Genomic DNA, 26,515 nt, shown 5'->3' with positions numbered 1-26,515 from the left:
GTGACATTCTTTTTGATACCTCCTGTGCTCATTCCAGTTCCCCTCAGTTTTGTCCTTTTTCCATTTCCTGAATGAATTTTTCTTATTGCCTATCGCTTCCTTCACTATTTTAGTTATCCATGCCGGGTCTTTTGTTCGACTCTTGTTGCACCCTTTTCTGAATCTGGGGATATACAGATTTTGCGCCTCGCTCACCGTGTCCTTGAAAAAGTCCAGGCATGTTCTACCGTTTGCCATTTTTTGGAAGTTTTGCTAAGTTTCTTCCTAACCATTTCCCTCATTGCTTCGTAGTTTCCTTTCCTGAAGTTAAAAGTTGTCGCTATGGTTCTCTTCCCTTTCGGTATTCCTACCTCCACCTTGAACTTCATCATGTTATGATCACTGTTTCCCGACGGTCCCACTACTTCTACTTCCTTTGCAGGTCCCGCTAACCCATTTGGGATTAGATCTAGAGTGACATTTCCTCTCGTCGGTTCTCTAACAAGCTGCTCCAAGAAGCAATCTTGTATAGCCTCCAGGAATCCTGTCTCCCTAGCGCATTTTGATCTTCCAAGACTCCAGTCTATCCCGGGGTAGTTGAAGTCTCCCATAATAACCGTGTTACCGCATTTGCATTCTCGCTTCATCTCGGCTTCCATTTCTTCATCGATATCTCCGGACTGCCCAGGTGGACGATAGTATAGGCCCATCTTTATTTCAGGACCTTTCCTTCCCGGTATTTTAACCCATAGTGATTCCAGCCTGTTTGTCGTCTCTGCTGTGTCCATTCTTGTCAATTGTATGCTTTCTTTTATGTATAGGGCTATTCCACCTCCTTTTTGCCCTGACCTATCTTGGCGATAAAGCTTGTACCCCGGCAGTGCTGTATCCCATTTGCTTTCCTCATTCCACCATGTTTCAGAGATTCCAATGATGTCTATGTCCTCTGCGTTGGCCATGGCTTCTAATTCCCCCATTTTATTTCTTAGGCTCCTTGCATTAGTATATATGCAATTCAGATCCTGGAATTTTGTTGTCTTCATTTTCTCTCCCTGTGCTGCTGTCTGTAGTGTCTTCTCTTTTACTACAATCTTTCTAACCTCTCCTTCTGGGTTAGCCGACTCCTGTAATTTGTCTCTTGTTTTTTCCCAGCCTTGTTTCCCCTCAGACCACCACAAATGGCTACCAGGACACCCAAGGCAGAGACATCAAAATTCTGCGTTAGGAGGGTCTCCAACTTACGCTCCTCAGAGTCCCGTAAGGCAAAAACATCCTCTACGGGCATCGTATGCCGCTTAGCAATAGCTGAGACCACAGCGTCCACCACTGGTGACTTAAAAGTATCCTGATTCCGCTCCAGGATGGGATACAGATGAGCCATGGAGCGCGCAAACCGTAAAGGCACCTCCGGCATCTTCCAATGCACCAGGACAATATCACGAATATCCTGATGTATGGGAAAGGAGAGGGATGCAGTGTGGGTCCACCACTCGAGAGGTCTCCTGTGGCACCACCTCACAGCTCCACACTTAGGAGAGCTGCTCAATCAAAAAAGACTTTTCCTCTCTCTGTTAAATCCTAACTCACGTTTGCGGTCTAACACCAGCTCTGGCAGGATACACGTTTCAAATCTGACATATTGTAATCACAAAACAGAAAATATAATTAGTTTTTCTACCTTTTGTTGTTTGGTCATTATTCAAATCTTGTTAGTCTCAGGCTCTGGTTGTCTTCTGATAACTTGCTTGCCAGGGTCTCCTTCTTTCTTCTTTCTCCATGCTAACCATCCATCTGCCATCTCTGTCCTCCCCTTCCGTTTCCCTTCCCTCCCCAGGAGATCTGCCATCTTTCCTTTTTTTTGTCTCCATCCACAGATCCACCTTTTCTTAACTATCCTTTCATCCAGCATCTCTCCCTCCTTCCCCACCACTCCAGGGTCCACCATCTTTCCCTTTCTTTTCCTAACTACCCTCCTATCCAGTATCTCTATCCCCCTCCACACCATCCCATGTGTCCAACTTCTCTCCCTTTCTGTTCCTTCCCTCCCTAAATCCCATTGTCCATCATCTCTCTCCCTCTCCTCTATTTTCAGACCCATTATTTCTTCCCCCCCCAAAATCTGGTATATGCACGTCTCTTTGAACCCCCCCTTCCCTCCCTCCCTCCATGCACTTCTACACCAGGGCCCCCCTCCCCTAAAGGTCTGTCCCCCATGAAGGTGACATGTATGTCCTGGACATATGGATGATTCAACTGGACTCTACAGACCTAGATTTTCACTTGTGTATGCTGGACACCCTGCTGGAAACTATAGACATATTTTCCTATAGCCAGGCCCAGACTGTTTGCAATGCTAACAATGATGTTCTTGTTTCCCTGCTGGGAGAATATCCCTTCAAGGTTATGCTGATCTGTTATCACTGCTATATGACTTCATAGACTTCATATGCCAGACACCCTACAAAGCCATAAAACTTTTATAATGAGCAAGGAGCTTTGCTCATGTGGGTGTAACGAGATGAAAGAACTTGGTACCAAACCATGGGTTTGCTGTCTCCCAACCAAGCTATGGGAACCAGACAGCTGGATTGTGGAAAGGCTATCTCGTTGCCAACTTTTCATCTTACAAGGACACCAACTCGAATATGCAATGAATTGTAACACCTCTAATTAGCAGCTGCATGTCTCCGTGCTGAAAGAATAAAGTTCAGCAACAGTTCTCTGTTTCTGTAAGGCCCCCCCTTTTACTGGGGGGGGGGTGTGGAGGTGAGAGAGAGGCGTGGACGAAAGGGAAGAGTTAGTTATACAATATTTTTTGTACCAATAGGGAATTACATAACCAGAATTCGGGGATGGACTTTCTTGGAACAAAGGAAGAATTGCTCTGTATAAAAAACACGTGTATTCTAGGTAAAGCCAGAGAGATTCACTTACTTATGCTACGGGGAACTGCTAGCCCCCTGCTAAGCATATGGGGTGCAAATTCTTCTCTCCATTGCATATTCTGAACTGACAATACATTTTTTAGATATGTCTTTGCTGCTGTAATACTGTAAGTTTTTATACTAACAATAAACAAATATTGTCTGTTTTGGAAGATACAATGCCGTCTTGTAGTTATTCCAATGAGGTAAACTAAGCAGCCTTTTATCTCAAAGGTCTGCACCTCCCCCTGAAGGCCTGCACCCCACCCCTAAAGGCCTGTGTCACCATCCCTGAAGGCCTGTTTCCCCCTTTGAAGTAAAATAACTTATAGCATGGCAATAATAAACCTTAGATAAGTAAAGCCTTAAAAGAGCACTTATCTTTCTATGTGAGATAAAGCGGCAGGAAATTAATTCTGCTCACGCCCCGCTTTATCTCACATAGAAAGATAAGTACTCTTTTAAGGCTTTACTTATCTAAGGCTTATTATTGCCTGTTTTGCACATTTTTTCAACTGCAATTTGCACAAAAATAATTGCTATTTGCACTGCTTGGATATACGGTATAAAAAGTTTAAAAGAAAAAGTTATAATTTTAGAAATTTAAATTATTGAGTAGATGAATTTTGACGAAATAAGTCATTCATAGAAATTTTACAAAAATTTTAAAATAATAACATGAAGGTTTTTTAAATCCATGAAAGATATCCACACCCAGTTCCTTAAAGGAATGATAACATTATGATCCTTGGAGTGGCAATTCTGAGATCTTTTCCTTCATTTAATATTATTATTTAATAAGAAGTTCTCTCTTCAATTATATTAATGTTTTTGTGGATTTGGTTAATCTGTGGTTAATTTCTCTTCTCTCTGCTTCCCCACCACCGCAGCAACAGGACCAGTCGAGGCGAATACAGCGACTGCACAATGACCGGCCTAGAAGTCTTCCCCAACGTCAATTCTGACGTCAGAGAGGAAGTTTTCGGACAGCCAGACAGCGATTGGCGGCCTGGAACTTCCACTCCGACCTCAGAAAAAGGGACAAAATTACATGGAAAATGGGGAAAGCAGAACAGACACAACTGCATCCATGTGTGCAGAAGGAAAAAACTGTAGAGGGCACTAAACTGAACAGTAAATAGACCAGCGGCAGAGTGAAAAATCCGGAATGGATTCCTTCTGCAACCATGCGGCTAAAGGGAAATAACCCTACTGTCACCTATTGCACTGGAACAGAAAATCAGTAACTCAGCCCTGTGTCTGCAGAAAATGCAGTCCTTACCTAGAGACTTCAGGATCTCATAATTCTCCTTCATCACCTCCCGGTGAAGCTCCTTCTGCCCTTCATCTAAATACTCCCACTCCTCCTGGGAGAAGGCGACGGTGATGTCCTCAAACGTCACCTGCTTCTGAAACATAAACCAGAAACTCACTCAGGACACGAGGAAACACTCCGAACGCATTAGAGTTCAGCTGGATGTACTCTTCTGATAGCTTTGCTTTGGCACTGTAAGTTTGCAGGCTCAGGGTTCTAAGCTGGAGGTCAAACTAGCTGACCTTTCCTGCTCTGGGCCTCTCAAAGACTGGTATTGTCATGGTAACAGTGTCTTTTAGGCTCCCTTAAATCTTATATATGTAAAACATTTGAAATGAAATACAAATCATTCTCTCACACATCATTCATAGGGATCCCTTCACACACAACACGGTTTATTGCATTCATAAGATACATATAACTATCTCTATTCAAAAATGTGAAACCCTATATCTTCCACAAGCCAGACTGAGAGGTCTGCTATTAATTAGAGCCATGAAATCAAGGCGGGAAACTGCACAAAGATGCAGAGAGGGACAGAGAGAGACAGAAAACAAGATGGCGTCATTAATACCTCTATGTATATATTATATATACAGTTGCGTACCTAGGTATGTGGCACTCGGGGACCATAATTTTTTGACACTCCCCCATGTAAAAAAATATTTTTTGTAATAACCATGAAACTGAATAAATGGTCATAATAGAAACAAGCAGTGAAAATTTTCTTTTATTGAACCTCATATATGTAACCATTATTCCAAACATAACATAAATTATGTCTGAATTGTCATGACATCAGAAGTACATATGGAGTAGTTGCAGGTGATGCTTGGGACAGTTCTGATTGTGTTAGTTCGGTTTTATGTGTTTTTTTGAATAGAAGGGTTTTTATTTCTTTTTGAAGGTTTTGCAGTCTGTGGTCGATGTCAATTGGTTGTAGAGTTGGGGGTCGAGTGTTGCAGCTCGAATGGCTAGGAGGTTGTCGAACAGTTTTTTTTTCTTTTGACGTTTTTGGTTGGAGGGTGTGTGAATGGTGAATGGTGTGTGAGTTCTCCTATGTCTGGTTGAGGTGGATTGAATTATTTAGCTGAAGAAATTAGTTACCCCCCCCCCCCCCCAATTCCACACACATTAATTCTCTTCCATTTTTGTTCCCATTATAAAAAACACTGATAAGTTCTCAGAAAAAAAATACATTAAAATAAGAATTGAAAACAAAGGCCCCTACAGATGAGAACATAACATAAGAATAGCCTAACTGGGTCAGACCAATGGTCCATCATGCCCAGTAGCCCATTCTCATGGTAGCCAATCCAGGACACTAATACCTGGTCAAAACCCAAAGAGTAGCAACATTCCATGCTACCAATCCAGGGCAAGCAGATGTTTCCCCATGTCTTAATAACAGACTATGGACTTTTCCTCCAGGAATTTGTCCAAACCTTTCTTAAAACCAGCTACGCTATCTGCTTTTACCATAACTTCTGGCCACTTCATTTTTAAGCTGAGATCTTTCCTTCCAAACAGAGACTTTGCTAGATGTCAAATACAGCACAAGGTAACTTCACACGGACTTAGCTGTGCAGAAAATGTGAATCTCCTCATACACCCATCATATAGTGCAAAAATGTGCAAAGGTCTGGTTTTTTCTTTCGATCACTACATAGACTAATGCCACACAAGCAGCGCTGTTACAAACATATTCTGTAGGTCAGTGCTAAGGTTAACAAGTTTCCTTCCTTGGACCAGAAGGAGATACTGACAAACCACTGTAAGAGATCCCAAAACAACTACCCAGGAACAACACCCAAAGATCCACTCAGTGTGTGTACCAGTTGAGTGGAGTGGACTAACTGGGGGGTGGAAATGGGCCCGGAGATTGCTCAACAGAATTTCCCAGATCACCTCTTCCTCTCAACACATTGACACGCTGCTGCTGCCACCACCACTAGGAACACCTCACCGGGTAGGCCAGCAATGCTATAAACTTTATAAAACACATTATTATATTTTCTTATAAAGCACATATTTTAAATGAACTCTCTGACATCCTCAGCCTTTCCATTCATAAAAATAGAAGGAAGAAAAGTTCCCATTTCCTGCTGTCTCATGTCCCCGGCCTATATAATATTTTTCTTCTGCAGAGTGCAGACCCTTCAAAAATCTGACCAAATCCTCATTTCACTTGCATTATAAAGTACTGAGGACGCCATTTCTCCCCAATCCCAGGTCCTAAAGTCTAAGACAGTAGCGCAAACTAGTGCTACCAGATTCAGGAAAAAAAATTTCGATTCGATTCAGCCTATTGAATTGGTTTATCGATTCGATTTCTTGCCCAATTGGGTGTTTTTTTCAAACATCCTGGTGGGTTTATTTTACAGCTTTTTCACCCCCCCCCCCCCCCCCTTTGGCTTCTCCTAACCACACTGGCGCTGTGGTGTAAATAAAATAAAGAAACAAAATGACTTTTCCTCTCTCTGTTAAATCCTAGCTCACGTTTGCAGTCTAACACCAGCTCTGGCAGGATACACATTTCAAATCTGACATATTGTGATCATAAAACAGAAAATAAAATTAGTTTTTCTACCTTTTTGTTGTTTTGTCATTATTCAAATCTTGTTAGTCTCAGGCTCTGGTTGTCTTCTGATAACTTGCTTGCCAGGGTCTCCTTCTTTCTTCTTTCTCCGTGCTAATCATCCATCTGCCATCTCTGTCCTCCCCTTCCGTTTCCCTTCCCTCCCCTGGATGTCTGGCATCTTTCCTTTTTTTGTCTTCCTCCACAGATCCACCTTTTCTTAACTATCCTTTCATCCAGCAGCAGTTTGCGCCATACCAGGCCTTCTTCAGCATCCAATGCTCTAATTGTTTCAGGGTGGGTGCTGAAACCATTAACGCAAACTGCATTTAAATTTGGTCATTTAGTATCCCGCAGCAAAACTAAAAAAAGAAAGCTGTCAGGCACATTTATCAAACAGAAAAAATAACATCAGGTCTGGGGCAGCGTTAGAAGGCTTGGTTGAGAGAAGGGGTATCTAATGACACCCCTTCTAACCCCCTGCCCCAATCCTTGAAAACTGGAGAGGTACCAGAGGACTGGAAATTGGCGAATGTCACACCTATCTTCAAGAAGGGATCGAGGGGTGACCCCGGGAACTACAGGCCGGTGAGCCTGACTTCAATTATAGGGAAGATGGTGGAAGCTATGATCAAAGACGGCATTTGCGAGCACATCGAGAGAAATGGCCTACTGAGAACAAGCCAGCACGGATTCTGTAAGGGAAGGTCATGCTTAACGAACCTTCTGTACATCTTTGAACAGATGGGATGTGCAAAGCTGTCCTAAAACGCAGGGAGGCCCGATGAACCCGCCGCAAGAACAGAAACACCAAAGACCGTATCACCCATAGCTGCCATATCAAGCCTGGAAAACCTGAAAAAGGTATGAAGGGAAGGCCACAGGGCCTCCAGACAAGTCTCCACAGGCGAGACCGCATGAGATTCAGCCCACAAGGAAGACATTCCACAGGAGAGTGAGCCTCCACCCTAAGGGGAGGCTTCATCTTTACCGCCATATAGGCTGCGGAATTAGCCGCTCACATCCACGCGAAAGAGAAGTCTCAGAAGCAGGGCCGACCCTGACATGCAGGACCCGCCACGACAAACAGATGGGCCAACAAACATAAGTCAGTAGTGGCCCTAGGTATCTTAAAAGACGATGCCAGATAGCCAGAGACCGCAGAACACAGACCCGAGACGTGGAACCTGAAGGAACAAAGGCCGGCAATCGAACTCCCTGGTGTATGTGGAAAGAAGAAACCACTTTCGGAAAAAAAAGAAGGCACAGTCCTCAAAATCACTGCCGACTCTGACACGGAGAAAAGCATCTCTGCACGACAAAGCCGGAAGCTCTGACATTAGCCGTGTAGAAGTGACCACCACCAGGAAGACGGTCTTAATGGTAAGATCTTTCAGCGAGATCGTATCCAGGGGTTCATAGGGCGGAAGAAGTCAGAGAGCTTAGGACCAAATTCAGGCTCCACAACGGGCAAGGCCGTCGTAAGGGAGGCCCCAGCCTCCCTGCAAGAACCGGACAACAGCCGAGTGAGAAGCTAGAGAACCCCTGAACGAAGAGGGACCCAAACTTGAGAGGCCTGCAAACTGAACACGTAGAGAGGAGTCTGCCAGACCCTACCTGAGGCCAGCCTGCAGGAAGTCCAGAACCGGAGCCAGTGACGAAACCAAAGAGTCCAACCGGAGCCCCACACACCAAGCCGAAAACACCCCCAGGCGTTCGTATAGGCCGAGACCGGTGATTTCCACTTGCATTGCAGGAGTGTGCAATGACCGCAGAGCAATAACCCCTGGCCATCAAGGCTGTCCGCTCAAGCGCCAGGCTGCAGGACTAAAGCAATCCAGATCTTGAAGTGCAAACTGACCCTACGTGAGGAATCGCCGATGGCGAGGAAGACGCAGACCATTCCCAGAGCTCAACCTCACAAGGTCTGCATACCAATGTCGTCTGGGCCAGTGCGAAGCCACAAGGATCACCGGGCCCCTGTGCAAGGGGACACCAGGAGCAAAATCACCCTATCATGGACCACGTAAGAAAAACGCACAGTAGGACCCCTGTGGGCCAAGATTGAACCAGAGTGTCGAGTCTGACGCTGCCGACCTCTCGTCGACGGCTGAAGAATCTGTCCGCCTTCCTGTTCACTAGGACACCATCAGAATCGAATGAGCGAAAACCAGCCCAGACAGGGACCATGCCCCCTTGTTCAGAGATTGACAACTGAGGAAGTCTTCCCAAATGTTGTCGACACCAGCCACATGAGCCATGGATAAAGCCAAGTGATGACATGCCACCCATGGAAAGAGCATCCGAGCCTTCAATCCCAGCTGGGGACTTTTTGCGACCCCTGACGGCAGACATAGGCAACAGCCGTCGCATTGGCTGAGAACACACAGACAAGCCGTCCTGTGGAGATACAGTTGGGACCGTAGCGAAGCTAACCAATTGCTCGTAGCTCCGGCCAATCGATCGATCATCAGCTCTCTCTGACGCAGACCATACCTGTCCAGCGGCCTTGTATCGGGAAGGACATGCAAACTGCTCCCCAACCCCCTCCATCCGAGGGCAGGGAAGTACATTTGAACCACCGCTAAATCCACCCATGGCAGGACTAGGCGCATGGAAAATTCTGAAGCCATGGGATACAATTTAGCCATGGCCCTAGCGCACTTCAGGGGACCCTCATGGGCCCCCCAACCTCCAAGAGCATTTTCCAGCGTTCTGCGAATCCCCGAGACCCGCTAGGCTAGTCACGCAGCGAGACCCGTCTAATTGCAGTGCGACAGCAACGGCTTAGAAAGTGATGCAGGTACCACAACAATAGCGGGAAGTTGCTGCTGATGTTCAGGCATATCAGCAAGGAATCAGATTGACATGCTAGAATCCAAAGGTTGTACAGACTGCCGCACCACAGTCTGAAAGGGAGACACAAGCATAGCCCGATTTCTCATGAAGGCCTGAGACAACATATCTACAATGTCCGGCAGAAAATAGTCCTCGGCGGCCTGAGCCAATCAGCGGGACTCAGATTTGAAATTGTTTGATGATCGATGAGACTTTCCCTGGAATTGCGTCTGCATTTATGCGACAATGCCCTCCTCGCACAATTGCGGCATCCCAGACGCTGGAATCACAACTCTGGTGGCAACGGAGGAAGGCAAGTCCTTTCCGGCAGTAGAGAGTTGCGCAGGCACAGAAATCCCACCTGTCTCCACCCGCCCCGCCAAAGTCCCACCCGTCCCCGGAGGAATCCCTCCGTCCCCGCGAGGAATCCCTCTGTCCCCGCCCGTCCCCGCGAGGGAATCCCCTCCGTCCACGCCCGTCCTATAAACCACAGAAAGTTATTTCATTTAATATGCTACTGAATTAAAGGCTCTGGTAGAAACCCATTTAAAAATAAGCAAATAAGACTTTATTAATTGGGAAGAATATATGCTTTGTAAACGGATTTCTACCAGAGCCTCTAATGTTTATAAATTTTTATCAACACAACTAATATACTACTTTATCCTGAAGCAAAAAAAAAAAAAGAATTTTTTTCCTACCTTTGTTGCCTGGTTTCTGCTTTCCTCATGTTCTCATTCAATTCCTTCCATCCACTGTCTCTCTTCTCTCTGCGTCTTCCATTTGCTCTGTTACTGTGCCTCTCCCTTTCTCCCCCCTCCCAAATTGATCTGGCATCCATCTTCTTCCCTCCGCTCCCCCCATAGTCTGGTATCTCTGTCTTCTTCCCTGCCAGCATCTTCTCCCCACTCTCTCTTCCCCATTTCCTTTCAGGGTCCTTCTCCCCCCCATCTTCCCCATGTCCTGTCAGGCAGCATCCTTCTCCCCCATCTGCCTTCCACATATGCTTTCAGTGTCCTTCTCCCCCATGTCCTTTCAGTGTCCTTCTCCCCCCGTCTTTCCCATGTCCTTTCAGCGTCCTTCTCCCCCCGTCTTCCCATGTCCTTTCAGCGTCCTTCTCCACCCCTTTGTTCTACCCCATGTGCTTTCAGCATCCTTCTTCCCCCTCTGTCTTTCCCATGTGCTTTCAGCGTCCTTCTCCACCCCTTTGTCTTCCCCATGTCCTTCAGCGTCCTTCTCCCCCTCTGTCTTCCCCATGTCCTTCAGCGTTCTTCTCCCCCTCTGTCTTCCCCATGTCCTTCAGCGTTCTTCTCCCCCCTCTGTCTTCCCCATGTCCTTCAGCGTTCTTCTCCCCCCTCTGTCTTCCCCATGTCCTTTCAGCGTCCTTCTCCCCCCCGTCTTCCCCATGTCCTTTCAGCGTCCTTCTCCACACCTTTGTCTTCCCCATGTCCTTTCAGGGTCCTTCTCCCCCTCTGTCTTCCCCATGTGCTTTGCTTCCCCATGTGCTTTGCTTAAGCCCTCCCTCCGACGTCAGCGCTGACATCGGGAAGACTTCCGTTCGGCTGTGTGCTGCGGCAGGGCAGGTAAGGAGAAGGAGACTAGCCTCCCAGCTCGAGTGCGATCCAACCCCTTGACCATAGGGGGATTCCCGTGAACCTAGGGGACGTCCCCACGGGATCCCTGCGACCCAAAGGGGGAACCCGCGGGATTCCTGTCGTCCCCGTTCCCGTGCAGCTCTCTACTCCGGAGGAGGAAAGTGCGGAATCCACACACCAGATATGCCCCCGATGGGCCTCGGCGTACAGAATATGCGACTGCGCAACCGGAAGCCATCCACCAGATTTACAGCATGAATCCATGCCATCCTGTCCTGAGGTGGCCATCTGTGAAGTTTGGAGCAAAAACGATGCTTCTAAGTCAAAAAAATATAGTTTTAAAAACTTTAAAGAAAATCCAAGATGGCCACCACGGGTGCCGATTTTGACATATAAATGGCCGTTAAACACAGAAAAACGCTAAAAATGGTGATTTTAGGATTTTACGGGTGGGGGGGACATGCAGGGAAACCCCCCCAAATCCCCAATTTGAGGACCGCCCAAAATCGGCAAACTCTGTGACTCACAGACCCCACAGAGACATGTGCAAGCATAGGGAGATCCTACCTCAGGAGCTGATTAAACTGGAATTTCAGATCTTCTGGCCGCCTCAACTTCCCACCTCAGATCACGACCACCAGGACCCCTCAGGGAAATCAGGGAAGACACGCGGCGCGGTTCCGATCCCGGCGTACTACCCCTTTGCGGACGAACCAGGGGAGAGATGGCTCCTGAACCTGGAGACCCGATTCAATCTGCAGGCTGTCCAGATGGCTTACTGCACTTTTAGGCTTACAGAGCACCCTCCAGAAGCAGACAAACGTGAACATGTCTGCGATCTCCCACCGAACGATCACTCGCACACCCCGCGAAAAAATAAAAATAAGACTAGAAAGTGAAAACAAATCAGGAGCAGAATTAACTGAGATGAAACCTAGCACTGAAGCTGCAGGAACAAACTGAGCAAGACAGGAAACTCCCGGGCAGGTAGCTAATAGCCATACAAGATCCCATCCGTTCAGCATCCATGTTCTTCTGCTTGGCATTGCCTGGCACTGCATCCCCTGCTGCCCACCTCCTGCCAGTCCCTCTCCTACCTGCTCAGCCATCCTCCTGCCCTTCTCCGCAGCACCAGCTCCAGCCTTGGCTCCTAATGGAGGGAAAAGAGACAAAGGCAGGAAAAAGAGGAGGGATCTGTATCTCCCCTCCTTCACTCCTCCCCCAATCTGACCAATCAGTGCCAGAGAGTTGAAAGACCGCCTCTTCCTGACTCCACCCACATGAGTATTCTCCCATTCTATGCCTTCCTAGGAGCATTCTGTTTTTGACCAATCCTAAGGTGGAATGCACATTCCAATCAGTGTCATAGGGTGTCATATTGTCCCTCTGTCTCCTCCTTCAGGAGTCTTTTGACCAATCAGTGGAAGGGGCGGAGTCTGATACTGACTGGGTCTCCCTCTCTTCCTGACACATGAGAGCAGAGAGAGGAAGCACCAACTCCCTCTTTATCTGAGACAGAAACCGCTGCTGCCACCTCTGGCACATTTTTATATTTGTGTTTTGTATAATTTCAGATGTCTCATGCAGTTTTTGACCCTTCCCGTTGGGGTTATGGTGAATTGCAATTGGGCTCACCTATCACAGGGATATTTTGACACAATTATTTGAGATAACTGAGCAGCATGAAGCTTATAGTTTGGTGTGCTTCACTGTTGAATTTTTAAAGAAAGAAGGAAAGAAAACAGAATTATATAAGAGTTTAAGGCTTGACTGTGCAGGGAATTATTTTTGTAAAATCATGTTTTGTTATGTGACTGGCATTATTTAGACTTTAATTTCTATGAATGAATAGAATGAAAATGATATAAAATTACTTGCTTGTTTTTATGTGTGTGCGCTGAAGGTGGAGAGAGAGTGGGCTGAGGACACTGAAGGGAAATGGGGAAGAGAGAGTGGGGAGAAGACGCTGATTTATAAATTGATAATTGTACAGAATATTGTTTCTTTTCATACTTTAATATAATAAGTTCAGTATAAAACTATTCGAGGCTTGTGTGGATGGGATCAGATGGTTTGTGGGGACGGGGACCGAGCAAGTGGGCGGGGACGGAGACAAATTTCCCCCCGTGTCATTCTCTAGGCTCTGCCACGAATCGATTTCAACTACGTGTGGGCCAGCGAGGTGTCAGTCGGGTTGACGTAGCCGTCATAGCACAAGCGGGCGTGGGGAATGGCTCTCAAAAGAAATCTTAATCGTTGTACTGCTCATCTATGGCTCTTTTGACTAATGAGTTTGCCTACTACTGGTCTAGGGCATCTTCCTTTCCTCAGTATTCTCGCAGTCCATCATCTTTCTTCTCCTTGCCTCACCCTCATTCCTGTGCTTGCTCACCTGGCGTTGCTATAACCCTTCGGCCGTCGTCTGCGTCAATGAGAGAAAGCTTCCAGGACGTTGAAGGCAACGTTTTTAGTTCACTGATGCTGACAACGGCCGAAGAGTTACAAAAGCGCCGGGGGAGCAAACACAGGATCCTGTGGGGGAGCGGGAAGAGGAGGACTCCAGTTAGGTGCGTAGGGAGGGCTTGGGGGAGGGGAGGCAACAGGACTCTGGATAGCTGTGTGTGGTGAGGGGAGGACTCCAGGTAGGTGTGTAGGGAGGGCTATGGGGGAGGCAACAGGACTCTGGATATGTGCGCGGAGGGGGGTGGGGGAGGGCGGGAGAGGCCTCCAGGTAGGTTGAGCTGCTGTAGGATTACTAGATATCTGGTTTCCCCAGACAAAAGTTGTTAAATTAAAAATCCACCTGGACTTTCGACACAGACCTCAAAAGAGGACATGTCCATGGAAATCTTGGAACTCTACATTTCAACAATAGCGAGCCACTACTGGACCACACTCTTGGCATTGCTGGATGTTAAGAGAGTTCTTCTCTGGTGACTTGAGGCGAAGAATGAGTGTTGTCCTAATCACTCCTAGCCACCTGGCTTCTATTTCCAGATTATATTGATACACATGGCTATTTTGTCTGCATAAATTAGTCTCTGCACAGTCTTACATACACTCTCTTATCAGTCTACTGGGCTGAGAAGTCCGATCCTCGTGCAGAAGATGGAAGAGGCAGAACCGTGGGTAGTCTGGTGAAGCAAGGCACGGAGGGATTCCCACAGCTCACAGCCTTCCTCTTCTCCATAGCTTCCAGCAGGATAACAGGCCAAACAACGCTAGACACAGAGACGCTTCAGACTTCTAGTTTTTCTGTTCAATAATGTTTTATTGACAAACTTTTAGTACAATAGCCAAGAATAACAAGCTTGCAGGAAAGAAATGCTCACAGAATAGATATTCCCGACCTGGCTGGTTTTACACTTTATACTAAATCATCGGAATGGTAACACTGTGAATATTTCTCCGTACTATAATCATTTTAACACATCCGACCATACTTTATTAAAGATGACGGAGTATTCCATTTTTCCGCTCAGCCTATTCAAATCTAGCACAAAGACAAATCTTATTCCACCATAGATTATAATTCAGAGAAAATTAACAAAAGGGATTTAAACAACTTTGCTTCATATTTGTCTAAGGTCGATTCAATAGAAGATCCACCAAATATTATAACTGAATAGGAGAGAGAACCTGTAATTGGTAAAAGCTTCCATCTAGTGGACCATATCTCAGACCAATATGGTTGTCGCAATGGACAGTTCAATAACACGTGATCCAACATTACATGACCAACATACATTGGAACTAGAGCGAGAGCGTTTAGATAATTGATCTGGTGTCCAGTCTGCTCTGTGATAAAGAAAACGCGCCATTTGCATGGTTGCCGATGCTTTAAAGACTTAAATGAGGATAGCCATATGTCATTGGAGCTAAGAGAGGGGAGTGTGGTAGATGTGTCCCTTGACCAGATATCATACAAGGCGGATGGAGAAGTATATTTTATACCAGGCTGACGCTTCTCCTCTCTTCCCCCTAACAAATGTGGCCCAAGTGAGCTCCACTGGCTTCCCATAATCTCCAGAGTCCACTTCAAATGTGCCTGCCTTACGTTCAAGATCCTACACGGCATCCTCCCCCCTTTTATTCCTCTTTCCTAGAATTCCTCTAACCCCAATTCCACCAGATCTACCCAAAAACTGAAACTTTCCTTTCCCTCTCTAAAAGGTGTTTCCCTTGTAGGAAACTAGGTTCTTCCCTCCCTTTCAGAATCACTGAGCTCTGGAACAACCTTTCTTCCCCTCTTAGGAACCTGAGCTCCCTCCAACTCTTCCGTAAACATCTGAAAACCTGGTTATTTTCAAAAATGTAACTCTTCCTCTCTCTGGTTACTCTGTCCTAAATTTTCTCTTCATTTTGTCTTTTCCCTTCACTGGAGTTCCTTTCTACCCTAATCCTTGTTAACCGTGTCGAGCTTTGCGAATGTAGAGATGATGCGGTATACAAACCTAAGGTTTAGTTTAGTTTAGTTTAGAAGGTGTTTCGCTAGAAAGCGTATGTTGTTTTCTGTATGATGTGAGGCAGTGATGTAACTGTATCCAGCGAAATGCTTGGTTCATAGGCAAGTCAAATGCAGATGAAAACGACGTATCGTCAGACAATTTGTTATCCTTGAGTAATTGATTAATAGACAAGATTTAGGCCAAGCCTTCCATTCAATGTATCTTATTTGAGGATTGTGCCGTATCACCGCCATAATAGTAGAATCCCATTTGATATCAGCAATATAGTCAATTTCACGCAATGCAAGTAAAGACTGACATTGTCCTTCATAATGCGATCTGAAGGTTTACACTCCTCCCTCCATATTCGTGGGGGTTAGGGGCAAGTGGATATCTTTTAGGGCTGACTCTGACCCATCCCTACCTCCCTCCTATATCCCGGACCTTACCAGGTGGTCTAGTGGTAAGTCTGACTTCTGTAAGCAAATTAATGGAAACACTTTTAAAACAGAGAATGGTCAAGTGTCTGGAATCCTATGGATTACACGACCAGAGGCAACATGGATTCACTAGAGGTAGGTCTTGTCAGACAAATCTGATCAATTTCTTGACTGGGTGACCAGAGAATTGAGTAGAGGATGTACGTTAAATGTGGTATATTTAGATTTTAGAAAAGCCTTTGACAGTGTTCCACACAGACATCTAATAAATAAACTGAGTGTCCTCAGGATGGGTCCCAAAGTGACGGGCTGGGTCAGGAACTGGTTGAGTGGAAGGCGACAGATGGTAGTGATCAATGGAGATGGCTCTGAGGAAAGGGATGTTACCAGTGGTGGGCCTCAAAGTTCTGTTCTTGGCTCTGTTCTTTTTAACATTTTTATAAACGATCTTGCTGAAGGACTGTCAGGTAAGATTAGCCTTTTTGCAGATGATACCAAAATCTGCAATAGACACCCCAGATGGTGTGAATAATAAGAAGAAACACCTGGTGAAGCTTGAAGAATGGTCTGAAATTTGGAAGCTAAAATTTAATGTTATGAAATACAAGGTCATGCATTTAGGCTGCAAAAACCCGAATGAACGGTACAGTTTAGGGGTAAAGAAATTATCTAATCTAATCTTCCATTTGTGAGTCACACAAACCTATACAAGCTGGATGGAAGTACAGATGGGAGAGATAAGGGAGCAAATGCCAGAAGGAAATGGGAGGAGAGAAAGAGGGGAGCAGATGCTGGATGGAAGTGGACAGAGAGAGGAGAAGATACTAGATGGAAGGGTTGGAGAAAGAGGGTACATGATGGAAGGAGGGGATAAATAAAAGGAGGACACATGATGGGGAGAAAAGGATTGAGTTAGGGAAACACTGGAGGGGTGAGGGAAAGAGGTGGCAATCTTTAGGTAGACATTAAAAAATGACATTGATGAGAGGGTAGTAAGAACATAATCTAGACATATGCAGAAAATAAATTGAAAAGGGAAAGGAATTGCAGAGGAGAGGTGTGGAAGAGGGAAGGAGAGGAGAGAGATGCCAGACCAATGGGGGTGAAAGGAGAGATGGAAGGGGGAGGCATACAGTTTCTGGAAGGAGCATAGAAGGAGAGAAGATGCCATATAGAGGAAGAGAGACGGCAGACAGTGGATGGAAGGAAGAGAGTTACAAGAAGATGAGGAAAGCAGAAACCACAGAAGACAAAGATAGAAAAAAATTTCTCTTTATTTATTGCTTTAGGAGACATGTGTCACTGTTTCTGTTAAGCATTAGGGTTAAGCATTGTATGCAGAGTCCAGCTTCTTGCTGGTTCAATTTAACCTTTGTCTATGTATTTCTATTTTATCCCCCCTTTTACAAAACTGTGAAGCGTTTTTTAGCACCAGCCGTGGTGGTAGCAGGTCTGATGCTCAGAATTCTATGAGCGTCGGAGCTGTTACCACCGTGACTAAAATCCACACTACAGTTTTGTAAAAGGGGGAGGGGTTAGTTTGTGATGACATATTCCATACTAGGTGAAGGTGTTTTCTATGTTCTGTGTGTTCGAAAGACATGGTTTTCTGTTAGGATTGACGGTGTAGGATTGATATGTACTAGTCTGGCTTGTTTAGTTTTACAATGGGTGTATTGATGTTGTACTGTTCATTGCAGTATGTAAGATGCTGCCTTTTCCTAGGTACTCATATGTGACGTGTGGATTGTTACTAAAAATCATGTTTTCATACAGATGGGGGGTGTCAAAAAATGATGGGCCCCGGGTGTCACATATGCTAGGTACGCCACTGAACAGATGCACCCAAATTTAAAAATTACTCTGGCTTCGAATGGAATCTGATATAAAAGGAACTTACATGGTCATATATTTTTAGACCAAAAATCAAGCGAACAGTGGCATTTTGAACTAATCGCAGACTTGGTGCAATCTTGTGGATTAAAGGATATATGGCGAATCCTAAATTACAATACTCGGGAGTTTTCCTTTTATTCCCATGTTCCTAAATCTTTTTCATGTATAGATTATGTGTTTGTGTCTGATTCATTTGTAAAACAGGTTATAAGGGCCACCATTGATCCAATCATTCTAACACAAGGGTGCCCAATAGGTCGATCGTGATCGACCGGTAGCACGCCAAGGCAAAGTGAGTCGATCACCCAGGACTCACTTTGCCTTGGCGATCTATCGGGCCGATCAGTCTTCCTCTCCCCAACATCAATTCTGCCGTCGGAGAGGAAGTTCGGGCCAGCCAATCGCTGCCTGGCTGGGCGGAACTTCCTCTCCGACGGCAGAATTGACGTCGGGGAGAAATGCTGGTCGGCCCGAAGCTAGGAGAGCATGGGGCGGCGTCAGTGTCGGCTTTGGGGCATGTTATCCATTGGTGGCAGGTTGGGTCCTGTTCCCCAATGGCAGCGGCAGTGACAGTGGCTTGGGGAAGGGCAGGGAGAAAGAAAGAAAGGGGGCAGGCAGGGAGACAGAAGGAAAGAAGAGAAACAGAAAAAAAAGAAAGGGGGCATGAAGAGAGAAAGAAAGAAAGGTCAGGGAGAGAGGAAGAAAAAGTTGGGGGAGGGAATGAGGTGTGGAGGAGAGGAAGCATACAGGTTGAAAGAAAGATTGGATGCACAGTCAGAAGAAGAAAGTGCAACCAGAGACTCATGAAATCACCAGACAAGGTAGGAAAAATGATTTTATTTTAAATTTAGTGATCAAAATGTGTCTGAATTTATATCTGTCTATATTTTACAATATGGTCCCCTTTTACTAAACCGCAATAGTGGTTTTTAGCGCAGGGAGCCTATGAGCGTCGAGAGCAGCGCTGGGCATTCAGCGCAGCTCCCTGCGCTAAAAACTGCTATTGTGGTTTAGTAAAAAGGGAGGGGGTGGGTTTTGTCTATTTTTGTATGATTGTTACTGAGGTGACAGTGCATAGAGTCATCTGCCATGACCTCTTTGAAAAAACCCCGGAATAGGAATCATAATTAACAATTCTATGCGTACAGTGTGCGTTGTGATTTTTTAAAAATTTTATTGTTGGAAGATCATTTTGACTTGGTCATTTTAAAAGTAGCTCGCGAGTCAAAAAAGTGTGGGCACCCCTGTTCTAACAGATCATGGCGGAGTGTGGATTGAATTTAGAGTTGAAGAACAAGAATATAATAGACCTGACTGGAGGTTCGATAATGCACTGCTTGCAGATTCTGATTTTAGGGAGGAATCTCAATGAAAAATGAACAAATATTTTCAAATTAATGATTCCAGGGAAGTTTCATTAGAAACATTATGGGATGCTTTCAAAGCTACCATGAGAGGGCAAATTATTTCATATTCAGCAAATGCTAGGAAAAAACTTAAAATTTTTTAAATTTGGAACAAAATATTAAAGTTTTGGAAGCTCAATTGGCCTTAAAATGGGAGCAAAATACTTTCCAGGCCTTCTTAAAAGCTAAATATAAATATAATGAAATTTCCTCTCAAATGGCTAGAAAAGAGATGTTTTCTCAACAAGCTCGAATAAAGCGGGAGAATATTGGCTAATTATCTTAAAGCTAAAAAAATGAAAAGTTAAAATTGAAAATATTTTAAAACAATTTTGGAGCTATTATGTCTTTGTATTCTTCTGTGCTTTATTCAAATAAAGAAAAGGATGGATTAGAGTTTTTAAAATGAATTAAGGGATCTCAAATTCCTCAGCATATACAAAAAACCCTTATTGCGCCTATATTAATGAAGGAATTACAAATAGCATTGAAGTCCCTTAGAGTTGGATCCGGTTTCACTGTAGAGTTCTATAAGGCATTTCAAAGTACCCTATTACCTCATTTATTAAATTGATATCAGGCTCAACTGACTAAAGGCAGAATCTTTGACTATAGTTTTGCCGAAGCCAAATAAAGACCCTTTGTTGGTTTCAAATTACAGGCCTATTTCTCTGATTAATGTAGATGGAAAACTTTTGGCTAAGTTATTGGCTTTACGCTTGGCCAAGGCTCTCCCTTATATCATTGGTATGCACCAAACGGGGTTCGTTGCTCAAAGACAATCTTCAAACAACAGTAGATTGGCTTTTCATATGTTAAATTTGACGAAAGTCATGGATGATCCGACCTTCTCTGTGTCGTTGTTTGATCTGTTGAATGGACCTTCATGTATCAAGCAGTGGATTGGTTTGGTATTGGTTCCGGATTTATTCAAATGATTCAAACCTTCTGCCAGATTGTACATTAATAATAATTTTTCTGAACGTTTTTGTCTGAAGAGGGGAGTCCGTTATCTCCTTTGCTTTTTGACATTGTTATTGGCTATTCAGCAGGCAAAGGAGATACAGGGTATTCCTTATGCAGGTCGGGAATATAAAGTCTCTGCATATGCAGATGATATTTTGCTTCATTTGAGGAATCCTGAATCTACTATTCCGCATTTACTGGATCTGATTGATAGATTGGGAAAATTCTCTGGTTACAAAATAAACTGGAGCAAATCAGAGGTTCTTCCACTAAATGTATATTGTACAAAAGGATTATTTGATACATTCCCTTTTCTTTGGAAGGAAGAGGGTATAAAATATTTAGGTATTTGAATAAAAAGTGCACTGGAAGAAACTATGAAAGTAAATGAAAAATCTTTATTGCTAAAGGTCACGGAAATGTGTGAACAATGGAACCCCTTACATCTGTTTTGGTGGGGGAGAGTCCAAACAGTTAAGATGATGATTCTGCCTGTGGTTTGCTACCAAATGGGGATGTTGCCAGTGTTTTTTCATAAGGGTCTTTTTACAAAACGTTAAATAGTGTTCTCCCTAAATTTATTTGGCTGGGGAATGCGGTGAAAATTGCTTTAGTATCTCTACAAAAGACAACTGAGGAGGGTGGGGTAAATTTTCCCAATTCTTATAAGTACCATCAGGCCTATATTATACGTCAGGGTATGTATTGGGTCCTCCCTGAGCTCATGGAAAATCTTCCAGATTGGTTAAGGTTGGAATGGCAGCTCAGGTTTCCACTGAGATTAAGTCATGTTCTGAGTATCAAGTTTCCAAGATTATATAAGGACACTAGAATTTTACTAGATACGTGGCAGACATTGAAATATGTAAATAATTTGACACCTATTCCAATACTTATGTTCAAATGATTTTTATTGTTCCAACAGAAAACAAACAATACAATCAGTAACTTATTCCAAGAAAGAACAATGCAACATCTCCCCCCCCCCCCCCCCGGAGTCCAATGCCATAACAAAAACTGAGAGTCCGAAATCTTCCTAAATATTTAAGAGTCTACTACGGGCATGTGGAGTGAGATCCTGCCAGAAACATTCCCAGGTCTGGCGAAATCTACGACCCGGACCACGATCCAGGTCTCCCACCTGTCTCCGCTCTAGCGTTGCGTGGATTATCATCAGGGATCTCCATTGAGCATAAGTCGGGGGAGTAGTAGACAGCCAGTTGGTGAGAATAGCTTTCTTCCCCATCAAGAGAACTCTGGCTATAAATGCGGACATAAATGCCTGGCAATATTGTAAAATCCAAATAATGCTCTCGGTTGGGAAGCCAACGCCTCCCCCAAAGCAGCGTAACATATTGTCCCAGGTGACTCCAAAACTGGAAAATTTTTATTCCAATACTTAAATCCAGCTGTCAGTCCCTCTGGCTAAACTCCAAGATTCAAATAGGTATTTAAGGTCATCTGGAAGCATCGGATGAAGGCAGGCATACGCACTTTGACATCATTCTCATACCCACCACTCAAGGGTACTCATCGCAAAAAGCTTTATGATAGCCTCCTGGCAACACATGCAGCAAAACTCGAACCTTCCATCACCAGATTGTTAACCACAACACCCGACCACAAGACATTCCGTAAAGAAATCAAAACACTGCTGTTCAAAACATCTTCCGATGTTATTAAGTCTTTACCATCATTCTGTTATTAAGTCTATATCCTCAATCTGTATTCTCTATTGTCCTGTACCCTCCTGGAAATGTCCAGTTCTCTTCTTATGTAATCCGCTTTGAACCGCAAGGTACAAGCGGAATAAAAATCACTAATGTAATGTAATGTAATGATGTGATATCAGATGGTAAGCTGCTTGAATTTTCACGATTGCAGCACAAATTTGGTCTTAATAAATCTCAAAGTTACAGATGGTTTCAGTTGAAGCAGGCCATTCAGGAGGGGTTCCCTAGATGGAAAAATCCTACAAATCAATATAGCTTGCCGATATTATGTTTTCAGGTAGACTTTCTGGGGCACCAGGCCACTCAGTCGTATAAATTAATATCTGGATTTTTGAATAAGAAACAAAAAACTGGTCTTCGCGACATTTGGAGCAATGAGATAAAGCATCAGATTACTGCATCTCAATGGCCACGAATTTGGACTTGGAGGATGAGATGTACGGTGTCAGCATCTATGAGGCAAACTTGATTTTTCTTATTACATAGAGCTTTCTGGACCCCTGTTCATTTACATAAATTAGATAGTTCCAAGTCTAATAGATACTGGCACTGTCATCTTGAAGCTGGGACTTTGGAACATTTACTTTACTGTTGTCTCTTGATACTGCAGTTTTGGAGGTCTATTTGGGACCAAGTGAATAATATGTGGGAGAATCCAGTGGCTTTATCTTATGATACTATTTTATTTGCTACTCTTATGAGAGCTAAAAGTCAATTATCTGTGAGAAATAACGAGTTACTTTTTGTAATGACAGGGGTTGCCATGCAGCTTATCTTAAGAAATTGGAAAAACTGGGATAGGTTGAACTAGACATTCTGGTGGGAATCCTGTGTTATACTTATAAAATGGAACGTTGCATGACCATACAACAGGGACGTTGTAAGAATTTTATGGCTAAATAGCGTAAAGAGGAATAATTAATTTAATTTTATAGTCAAGAAAACATACACATCCTAGGGGAGGAAGGGAATAGAATTGGAATTGATTCAAGGATTTCATGAATAATTTAATGACGGTTTTATTATATTTGTATATTAGCTGGGAGGGTGGGGAAAATTTCATTATACAGTAGTATTTGTAAGTTTTCTTGCGCTTATTATGTAATGTGCAAATGTGTGAATCATTTATTGCGCATTAGTAGTGTGAAAAATAGTTACCTGATAATATATAGATTAGTCTAACGATTGTGTTCTGGATGAGCTACAGTTTGTGGATAAGAAAGGTGTTGATTCCAAGGTAGGCGGAGTTGCAATAGTCCAGTTGAGGTAATACCATCATCTGAACGATCATAGTAAAGAGCAGGACTTGGGTGTGATTGTAGGTGATGATCTTAAGGTGGCCAAACAGGTTGAAAAGATGATGGTGAAAGCTAGAAGGATGCTAGGTTGCATAGGGAGAGGTATGGCCAGTAGGAAAAAGGAGGAATTGATGTCTCTGTATAAGACTTTGGTGAGACCTCATTTAGAATATTGTGTACAATTCTGGAGGCCGCACCTTCAAAAAGATATAAAAAGGATTGAGTCGGTCCAGAGGAAGGCTACTAAAATGGTGTGTGGTCTTTATCATAAGGCATATGGGCACAGACTTAAAGATCTCACTCTGTATACTTTGGAGGAAAGACGGGAGAGGGGAGATATGATAGAGACATTTAATCTAATCCAGTCCTTAGCTTTATATATCGGGCCTTTCCCAAAATGGACTCAATCCGGTTCACAAAGTTAACTCAAAGGGTAAGAGAAAATAATTAAATACCTATGTGATGTAAATCCACATGAGGCGAGTCTCTTTCATTTGGAAGCTCTGGAATGAGATGGCATAGGATGAAGTTAAGAGGTGGCAGGCTCTGGAGTAATCGGAGCAAATACTTTTTTATGGAATGGGTGGTAGATGCGTGGAACAGACTTTCGGAAGAAGTGGTAGAGACAGACATTGTGTCTAAATTCAAGAAGGTGTGCAATAGACACATGGGATCTCTTAAAGAGAGGAAGATGGAATTGTTACTGCGGATGGGCAGACTGAATGGGCCATTTGGTCTTTATCTGCAATCATGTTTCTATGTTTCCTCAGTAAGAAAGAGACCTCTTTTGTGGTAACAGAAATGAACTCTGTCTAGCATCTTCATCTCACTCCTGTCTGGATTATCTGATGTACTGTCAATGTTCACTTTTCAGTAAAGCATTTATCATACTAAGAATATGAAAATGACTTCACTTCAGTGTGAATTTTCTGGTGTGTTTTGAGGTTACTCATCTGAGTAAAACTTTTACCACACTCAGTACATTTAAATGGTTTCACTCCAGTGTGAATTCTCTGGTGTGCTCTATGGTGTGTTGCAAGTTTTGATTTATCAGTAAAACTTTTAGCACATTCAGTACATGTATATGGTTTCACTCCAGTGTGAATTCTCTGGTGTCTTATGAGGTTACTCATCTGATTAAAGCTTTTACCACACTCAGTACATGTAAATGGTTTCACTCCAGTGTGAATTCTCTGGTGTACTGTGAGTTTTGTCTTATCACGAAAGCTTTTACCACAATTAGTACATGTAAATGGTTTCACTCCAGTGTGAATTATCTTGTGTTTTCTCATTGATGCCTTCTCAAGAAAGCTTTTACCACACTCAGTACATGTAAATGGCTTCACTCCTGTGTGAATTCTCTGGTGTATTGTGAGGGTTCCCTTCACACAAAAGCTTTTATCACATTCAGTACATGGATATGGTTTTACTAAAGTGTGAATTCTCTTATGTTTTGACAGTAATGTCCTAACACGAAATCTTTTATCACACTCAGAACATGTAAATGGTTTCACTCCAGTGTGAATTCTCTGGTGTCCTGTGAGTTTTCTCTTATCACGAAAGCTTTTACCACAATCAGTACATGTAAATGGTTTCACTCCAGTGTGAATTCTCTGGTGTACTGTGAGTGTTGTCTTATCACGAAAGCTTTTACCACACTCACTACATGTAAATGGTTTTACACCTGTGTGAATTCTCTGGTGTACTGTGAGTTTTGTCTTATCACGAAAGCCTTTACCACACTCAGTACATGTAAGTGGTTTCACTCCAGTGTGAATTCTCTGGTGGTTTTTGAGGTTACTTATATGAGTAAAACTTTTACCACACTCAGTACATGTAAATGGTTTCACTCCAGTGTGAATTCTCTGGTGTGCTATGAGTGTTCGCTTATCACAAAAGCTTTTACCACACTCAGTACATGTAAATCGTTTCTCTCCACTGTGAATTCTCTGGTGTGCTATGAGTGATCGCTTATCACAAAAGCTTTTACCACACTCGGTACATATACATGGTCTCACTCCAGTGTGGATACTCTGATGTATTGTCAGGCTTCCCTTCTGACTAAAGCTTTTACCACACTCAGTACATGTAAATGGCTTCACTCCTGTATGAATTCTCTGGTGTATTGTCAGTGATTTCTTCAGAGAAAAGCTTTTACCACACTCAGTACACGTAAATGGTTTCACTCCAGTGTGAATTCTCTGGTGTTCCGTGAGTGTTGTCTTATCACGAAAGCTTTTACCACACTCAGTACATGTAAATGGTTTCACACCTGTGTGAATTCTCTGGTGTACTGTGAGATTTCTCTTCTCACGAAAGCTTCTACCACACAGTACATGTAAATGGTTTCACTCCAGTGTGAATTCTCTGGTGGTTTTTGAGGTTACTTATATGAGTAAAACTTTTACCACACTCAATACATGTAAATGGCTTCACTCCTGTATGAATTCTCTGGTGTATTGTCAGTGATTTCTTCAGAGAAAAGCTTTTACCACACTCAGTACATGTAAATGGTTTCACTCCAGTGTGAATTCTCTGGTGTGCTATGAGTGTTCTCTTATCACAAAAGCTTTTACCACACTCAGTACATGTAAATGGTTTCTCTCCAGTGTGAATACTCTGGTGTGCTATGAGTGTTCGCTTATCACAAAAGCTTTTACCACACTCAGTACATGTAAATGGTTTAACTCCAGTGTGAATTCTCTGGTGTGTTCTAAGGTGTTCTGTACGATTAAAGCATTTATAGCACTCAGTACATGTAAATGGCTTTGTTCCCCTGGGGATTTTTTCTGCTGTTCTGTGGTTCCCTTTGCAAGAAGTGCTTTTACCACTGACAGCACAAGTATATAATCTCCCATTTTTCTCCATTTCCTGATATTCTGCGATATTTGCCATTCTGTAAATTATTTCTTCAGATTTACAAGATTCACCAGTTTCAGTCTTTTTATGATCTGTAAATGCTTCTCCTTGACTGAAGCTTTTCTCACATTCGGTATTTAAAACTGATCTCTCTCCCGGTGAAATTTTGTTTTTCTTGTGAAGCTCTCGTCCTGGTTTATATTTTTTTTACAACCAAGATATGAAGATATTCTCTTGTCA

General features: G+C 43.6%; 2 protein-coding genes and 1 pseudogene across 13 annotated transcripts in view; 1 reads left to right on the top strand and 2 right to left on the bottom strand.

Moving 5' to 3' along the window:
- The window catches only part of LOC117354716 (zinc finger protein 721-like), a 375,536-nt gene that overhangs the window by 89,084 nt on the left and 259,937 nt on the right, over positions 1-26,515 (top strand). The window lies entirely within an intron of this gene.
- Positions 1-26,515, bottom strand: part of LOC117354719 (zinc finger protein 11-like) — a 103,095-nt gene that overhangs the window by 56,593 nt on the left and 19,987 nt on the right. The window contains exons 1-2 of one of the 12 annotated variants that reach the window (XM_033932634.1): positions 12,327-12,410; positions 4,186-4,312 (exon numbers count right to left, since the gene is read on the bottom strand). The exons of 6 other annotated variants lie outside the window; for them this stretch is intronic. In XM_033932634.1, the coding sequence (XP_033788525.1) occupies positions 4,186-4,312; positions 12,327-12,338 (139 nt within the window). In that variant the 5' untranslated portion in view covers positions 12,339-12,410. 5 more of the 12 variants (XM_033932637.1, XM_033932640.1, XM_033932642.1 and 2 more) reach the window with 5 other exon arrangements.
- LOC117354738 lies at positions 24,040-26,427 on the bottom strand (annotated as a pseudogene).

The sequence above is a fragment of the Geotrypetes seraphini genome, chromosome 2 (genome assembly GCF_902459505.1).
Source record: "Geotrypetes seraphini chromosome 2, aGeoSer1.1, whole genome shotgun sequence".
In the NCBI taxonomy this organism is placed as follows: Eukaryota; Metazoa; Chordata; class Amphibia; order Gymnophiona; family Dermophiidae; genus Geotrypetes; species Geotrypetes seraphini.
Note: the sequence above shows the minus strand (reverse complement) of the source record. Positions and strands in the feature narration are given on the sequence as shown.